Source organism: Triticum aestivum, chromosome 2A (genome assembly GCF_018294505.1).
Source record: "Triticum aestivum cultivar Chinese Spring chromosome 2A, IWGSC CS RefSeq v2.1, whole genome shotgun sequence".
In the NCBI taxonomy this organism is placed as follows: Eukaryota; Viridiplantae; Streptophyta; class Magnoliopsida; order Poales; family Poaceae; genus Triticum; species Triticum aestivum.
In genome coordinates, this window is record NC_057797.1 from 129,797,527 (window position 1) to 129,805,190 (window position 7,664).

Here is a 7,664-nt window from a genome sequence, read left to right on the forward strand (position 1 = left end):
CCATGCGGCCATGCCTCCCAACTCAAAGCTGTGCTAGAAGAAAAAATAACTGCTACTCCTCTTATACCATTTCATAATGTAAGAGCGTTTTTGACACTACAATCTTGTTCAAGTATAGACACGATGTTACTGTATGACCCTAGGGCCACAATAATTCGAAGATACAGGGAAAATGGGAGAGGTTTAACACACAGGTCCTAATCCTCTTATACCATTGACGGCAATGGCTAGCGATCCGCGTCGCATGTTGCCGCTCCGACACACCGACTGCATGCATACCGCCCAAGTGTATTATCGAAAACAATTGGACCTTAAACACTTCCAAGGAAGCGAGTCAAATCACAAGCCACATGACTTGGCAAAGGCGGCGTCTTCCCTGGGCATCGGCCAGCATCTTTGGCATTTTAAATGAATATAATAAAGCCACCGTTCTACTTTAAAAAGAAGTCTCTACCATCTGCTCTCTCCTTTTTGTACAGTACTTCTACAATATATAAAAAAGCTCATCCGACCATTTGGGCTAGTCCAAACTTACACTGACTATCCGAAGTTGTATCATCATGGACAAGTTGTACAACCAAAGACGGCCTGATCATTCTTGATCAAGCATTCTACACAGTATGACACCCACAGGCTTCTGCCCACTCTAGTTATGTACACACCCCGGGCTCTCACTACGACTCGGACCCTCCACAGCACACCTCCGCGCAGCACTCGTAGCAGCCGAGGCACGATAGCGCAGCGCAGATCTGTGCCATCAAGATGGCGCACTGGTCGTTCATCTTGTTGCACGCCTTGATGCAGCACATGCAGCAGAGGCAGTCCGCGACTCGGCCGCAGCACCCGCCCGCCTTCTTGAATATCTTCAACGTCTCCAGTGGTTTCTCGTCGCCGAAACATGTGAGGAGGTTTTCCCTGGTGGCTGCTTTGTCACCGAATCCAAGTTTTAGACCATGAAGCTGGAATCGTAATGGCTCATTGGCGCCTTTGTGTCCTTTCTGTTTCTGCTTGACCTGCGTAGTAGTGAGTGCACAAAGTTTTAGTTAGCAATCTTTATAATGTTTCAACAAGGCATCGACAAAAGAAACAGCGATATGCAATAGAGATCATCTCTAGGGCCAATCTGCCCTCGAAAGGAAAGAAAATAATATGTAGGACCTACTTTTTGTGCTGCATCCAAATTGGTTTGAAGTACAACCATGCTTGTGTACTCTGAAAGAACACTATTCTCTATGCTTAATTTTATCACCTGCAAAATAGAAGAAACGGAGTTACTCAAAAATTATGCAACCATATAATATCAACTGAATGGTTTCAAACCACACAATACAAGATGCTTTGAGCCATAAATGAACTGGAAACTGATCAGCACAAAAGCATACAGCAACAGCACATCTTTAAATGTCTCAGTATCAACAGCTTTTCATGGTTCTTCAGAACAGGGATGTAGACGAAATATCAGCAACTTGTCAAAAACCAATCAACAACCCTTTTACTTGTCTACTCGTATGATGCATGGAACAACTATGTTTTTGGTGCTTCTTCAACTTTGTGCACCATGATACGACAAGTTCTTGTTCTAGGAATTTCTATTTCTATTAAATACAACTCCATGCCCTGAAAGTTCAATGCAGGTTTAAAGCAAAAAAAGAAAAGGCACCTTTCTCTCCAATTGTTTGTCTGCAGAAAGCCATGCCTTTGCTGTGAGAAGAGCAATCTGCTGTGCTGCGAAAATCTGGAAACCATGAAAAGAAATGCAGAGCTTCACAGCATTAAGTTAAGAATTAAGTTAAGTGATGGTCCTAAAGCATGAAATACCACTTGGCCAAAGATTTAAATCATCTTCACAGAATGAAGTTAAGAACTTGCACAAGTATCCTGATGAATCATAAGACAGATGTACAAAGTAGCAAAGTTTGAGCATTTTACGTTATCAAGAGGCATGTCCGTTATATGCTGGACCTTCAGCTCAATCGAGATCTCTGTCATGTCAGCCAAGTAACCTGTTGCCACAACTGTCTCAGGGAACTTGCCTTGGTATTTTCCAGATATACATAAAGGACACTGTGCTGAAATGTCTGGAATATATTCAGAATCCACCTGAACAGAATGGAAAAGGTACAGTAATAAGATCATCAAATATACTGCATTTCTCTGTCTGTACTTACAAAATTGTGTCCCACATCCCATCCAGCACTAACTATGTTATGGTGATATAGAAGATGATAAGCAGTAAGTACAGTCTAATCCACATCTGTACACTGCCTGGAAAAATAATCTGAACTGTATAATATAGAACACCGCAACATAGGGTACCTAATAAAGCATTATACTACCTACATTCCAAAACGCTTTTGGTAGGCTAAACTAACCTACCAAAACGTCTTATATTTTGGAATGGAGGTAGTATAACACAAAAACTGCAAAATGAAATTTACAGCAGTCGATAAATGCTAAGGGCATAGTTTCTTTTTTTATCATAAGCATCCTATAAATTCACAAAACCAAGTAACTTTTAGATCAATATGTACAAAAGGTGATGTGATTAACATGCAGACTCACTTCAAAATCATCGAGGTGTCCCGTAGCATCAATGGAGATGTTTGCCACTATTGTATTTGATGCTTTCCTGAACCACTTAAGTATTTGACTCTCAATTGATCCTGGATTAAAAAGAACAGGGAAAAGATACTATAATAAATATTTAGTAACTTGACTTCAATAAATCCTGCATTTATTGTTAATGCATACTCCCTCCGTCCGGAAATACTTGTCCTAGAAATGGTTGTATCCATTTCTAGGACAAGTATTTCCGGACGGAGGGAGTACCAATAAACAGGTTGTTAAACTGTTGATTGCTGAAAGATGTATTGCACATATCTCCAAATCAGTGATATAAATAGGACACCCTCCGTCCCAAAAAGCTTGTCTCCGTAGCTACACACGTTTTAGTGTTAGATACATCCGTATTTAGACAAATCTAAGACAAGCATTTTAGGACAGAGGTAATACTGTTATTAAATTGACACAACTAAAAATTAGATTAAATCACAGTCAAAGAGCATGGTAGGAATTAATTTTTTTAGTAAAGTTTGGCAGCTCTCAGCTTATATTGATGTGGTACAGAGGAGAAGATTGGCTATGTGGATTGCTTTTGTTCCCTTTAAGAAAAACTTGGCCTTACTTCAGGACTTGGGTAGATACATGGGTTTTTAAGTGGGAACATTGACGTACTTGTAATCAAATAATAATATCGAATAATATATGGCCATCACTCAAAACACGCAATAGAAAAAGGCTATACATAATACACAGATCAATTTTCTATATTCAAAGTTCATAAGGGCACATCATACTGTTTTCTAGTTCAAGTAAATGAAAGCAATGGGGTAAAAGGGGTGGGAGGTTAGTACCTGTCTCAAGTGCAGCATCAAAATGCCCCTTGCCAATTGATGCCACCATGCGCAAGAAATAATGGTTGCAATATAAACCTAACATTTTCAAGTGAGTGGGTTGCAAAGAATTAGAAAACAAACACACCATACTACCAAAGAACAAAATAACAAAAACAATTTTATGCAGGATGCATATAGAAAGATCAGATGCCAGAAAAATAAGAGACAATGGTTGCAATATAGAAAGATCAGATGCCAATAAGCTTAGAAACAATATTCATTTTAGCCTGGCAACTACTTGGATATAGTTCTAGAATTCAGGTACAATAAATTGTGTACTGGAAGGTGCTCCTTGAGATTACCTAGTCCGAACGTAGAAATTCGGGGAGATTTAGATCCTCTGCTGAGGAGCTCATTTTTCACAGTTTGGCAGATGTCATGCTCATCATCAACCGATCCATCAGTCATAAGAAAAATTTGTGGGAGCGCATCATGGGCACTTGACAATAATGCCATCGCCTTGCATGAGAAAAAAATGCAAATATGAAACAACAGGGGAGGGGGGGGCTATTATGCCCATACACATTGGGATCTTATTCAAAATAATAATAATACCTCATTTAAAGGATGCATAATATCTGTGCCACCCTCAGCAACAAAGTTGTCGTTCATCCAATCATTCGCACTTGCTATTGCCTTTTCATTTACTTTCTCTAAACATGATGAGAATGAATGGAGCTCCTCATTAAATGTTATAATGTTGAAGTAATCTCCTTGCACAAGTTCAGAAAGAGCTGTAGACACTGCATTCTTCACATTCTCAAGAGGTTTCCCTTTCATGCTTCCACTTGTATCAACAACAAATACGACTGCTTTCTTGAAGACCTATTGGATTGCTCAGATGAGATAAACCACCAAAAGGCATATTTTGTGAAGCGAGGAGAAAATGAAATTCTTCTGAGTTATTATATGAAAAAAGCTACTTCAATTGCACCATTGTTTCTCATGCCTTCAATGATGTACAGTATCAAGATACCGAGGAAGCACTTTATTATCAGCATTTCTCTAGAGCGTTGGAACAGAATTGAATGGCAAATTAGAAATAATTCATGACCACAGTATTATCTTATCGCGGTATCATGATAACAGTAGTGTTGCATTACCATATGCCACAAAGGTTACTACAAGAGATCCCTGCCTTTAAGATAGAATATTTTCCATGTGCAGATCTCAACCAAGGAATGTGTACTTCATTATACTAAATGAACTATGGCACTGCAACAAGAAACCAGATAAAAAGCAGCTAACCTTTCTATTCCCACTTCCAGGTAAAATGAAAATGCTGAACGTATCTCTATCGTCATAATCCTGAGATGTTGAAGGCTGCACATGGATACCACCTGACAAGTCACCAGAGTAAACCTGTAGGAAGCCACACAAAAACAGTCAGCAACATTGCAAAAATGGACTGCTAAATACAGCGATGGATTAGTAATTTACGTTCATCATCCTCTACTAAAGAATAATTCCTTTAAAATGCCTGGAAAATCAGATATTCACAGTAACTAGTACATCTAATCCATATGATAGCATGATTAACTCACACTGTAGGAAAATATGAAATCTTTGTTTGACCAATTCTCAACAACTGCTTCATGCAGGAAAGACAATTTATCACCCTGCCTTGCCTTTTCCTGAAATAGCAGTGTGAAGAATAAACATTTGCAATGCAGACCAAAACAACATCTAGAAAATTATGTTATAGTTTATTACCTTCAATGAATGGCTTGTGCCCTGCAACAAAACCTCTTTACTGAATCCACTATTCACTGTCAACTGAATTTTCTCCCTCTTCATGAAAACTTTCGGTAATGGGTTGACATAGTATGGAAAACGGAAAGGTATGTCGACCGTGAATCGGCCATTATCATAGTGTAACTTCTGAGACCATCTAACTGTGGCTACAATATCTGCTCCACCTTCCACCTTTATTGATAAGATAGCAACAAATCAGCAAAGTTACAGTTTACAAAAATATAACGCATAACAGACAAGGAGTGTAAGTTTATATGTATATGGCAAGTACCTGTGGTATTGTCAGGCAAAACATATGGGGTTTCAAAATGCCTTTCATGGTATTCTCCATGGTTTGGTCTTCTACTTCGGTCACTTGAGTATTGTATGACATTCTTCCGACAGTGACCTCAGCGCCTAGAATTGAACCCTATTAGCCAAACCGTTCTTAGGTTGAGACCATCACAAAATATAATCACAAATATTCACCATAAAAATACACCGGCTACCCAATGCTTCACTTGATATTCTTTTCCTTAACAGTGGATGAGGAATAAATTATACAGGAGGCATCATGTGAGGATGAAAAGAAATCTAGTGAAGTTTCTGTATTACTTGTACCTATCAGGTTAATAAACTTAAGCAACCCAAGTAACTTAACAAGGAATCCAATGCTAGTGCAAGTGCTTGAGTAATAATAAACTTAATAGTACACGCTAACCATCCGATATTAATAACTTTACTATCAACCTATGCCTGAGTGCAACTACTATACTTATTTAAGCCCTTATCAACCTATGCTACAAGGTAAGATAAACAGAAGCAACACAAATGCACTTAATAATACACGCTAACCATCCGAGTTTCATAACTTTACTATCAATTTAATTTCTATTTACAAGTCTTGTATATCCTAGCACATGCTGGAGTAAAGGCCAAGCAATCCAGTATGATGATATGCATGTCCAAATGAGATAATGCAGCATTTCCCGCACATACCAAGTGTGTTTGCCTCTTGAGAGACCAACATATCGCTTCCGGTGATTGTTTCCATTGGACAAAGCAAGGAACTACTTTCACTTGCACATGCAACACTAGAACATACTATTCATCGTTTATTAACTGAAGGTGTATCCCTTTTACTTGTCTAGAACTTACGAACCAAGCTATTGACAGTATGCCAACGATTGCAATCAGACACCTTGACCCTAACTGTACAACAACTCAAGTCAAACGGACACAATAATACAGCATCACCAATCATGTCAACCCTCACCAAACTGAATCCTACTGAGACGAGCCAACAGAACAACACCAGGAAATTAAAAAAAAATGCGATATGCCGACGACGACGGCAGAATCCGATGGCCTCACCTGTTCCCCCATGGGCACGACGAGCCTGACGTCGCACTCGCGGCTGCGCGTGATGCAGTGCAGCCACCAGCGGGCGCGCAGGGTGACGGCGGCCGTGTCGAGCGCGCAGTCGACGGCCAGGTCGATCTCCTTCATCTGCAGCGGGATGAGCGCGGGCGGGTCGAGGCGGCCGTAGACGTAGGGCTGGTAGCTGGGCACGTCGGGGGTGTCGACGGCGGCGGGGTCGGAGACGACCGCGTAGGCCATCGGCGCGGCGGGGAGCAGCAGCGCGGCGGCCGCGTCAGGCCCGCGCTCCATCCCCGCGGGCGGCCGCGGCGGGGGCAGCCCGCCCGGCAGCACGAGCCGCTTCGACAGCTTGAGCCCGTCCTCCACCGCGCGCGCGAAGTCCTCCATGGGGAAGGGAACGGAACGGGCGCCGCCGCCGCCGCAGCCGCTTAGGGTTTCGATGGGATGGGGAGACGGAATGGGAGGGGAGGGGGGAGAAGGTCGTTTGATCTGCTGATGATGTGGGGGTGTGCGGGAGGCGATGGGCGGTGCGGCGGCGAGGGGAGGCGAGTTTTTATTGGGGAGCGTCGGGGGGAAAGGGGAGATTGATTAAGTTGCCCGGAGAGGGAAATGATGAGCTGGGAGGCGATCGGGCCGGCTGCCGAAGGCGGTGAGAATAAGGAAGGAGCCGGCGGCGTGGGTCCCCCGCTTCGTTTGATTCGTCGTTAACTCGTTCGTTGTCTCGCGGACGGTTTTCTCTTGCTCCGAACGGACTCACGTGAGCTGGTTTTCTTTTGGTTTTCAAAGCAAGGGTGAGCTGGTTGGTTTTCTTTCCAATATAAAACCGGGTTGGGGTTGTTAGTAACCTGTTAACCTGGTTGTTGCTGGTAACTTGTTGGTGGAGTTGGGATTGGCATCTTTGCTGAGCACTTGTGATTTCCTTCCCAATGTTTTTGTGCTACCTTATTTTAAATTTTGAACGTTAGTGCTCAACAATGGCAAGAGGTTGGAGGAGTAAGCAACCATCTCTTTCCTTTCAATTGTTTTTGTACTATTTATGGTTCTTTTAGAGGACTCGTGTTTAGTTTGGATGAATAGACAAATCATCTTCCGGTC

The 7,664-nt window shown here is 42.0% G+C and overlaps 1 protein-coding gene across 1 annotated transcript; it reads right to left on the reverse strand.

Annotated features, from left to right (window-relative positions):
* Positions 1 to 291: 291 nt before the first annotated feature.
* LOC123187964 (uncharacterized) lies at positions 292 to 7,181 on the reverse strand. Its single transcript, XM_044599980.1, has 13 exons — positions 6,564 to 7,181; positions 5,482 to 5,619; positions 5,169 to 5,381; positions 5,000 to 5,089; positions 4,704 to 4,817; positions 4,011 to 4,280; positions 3,758 to 3,914; positions 3,414 to 3,491; positions 2,563 to 2,663; positions 1,930 to 2,100; positions 1,661 to 1,735; positions 1,163 to 1,249; positions 292 to 1,013 (listed from the first exon to the last, which is right to left on the reverse strand). Exons 1-13 carry the CDS (start codon positions 6,954 to 6,956, stop codon positions 675 to 677), a joined length of 2,226 nt encoding a protein of 741 aa, XP_044455915.1. The 5' UTR covers positions 6,957 to 7,181; the 3' UTR covers positions 292 to 674.
* Between the last annotated feature and the right edge of the window lie 483 nt (positions 7,182 to 7,664).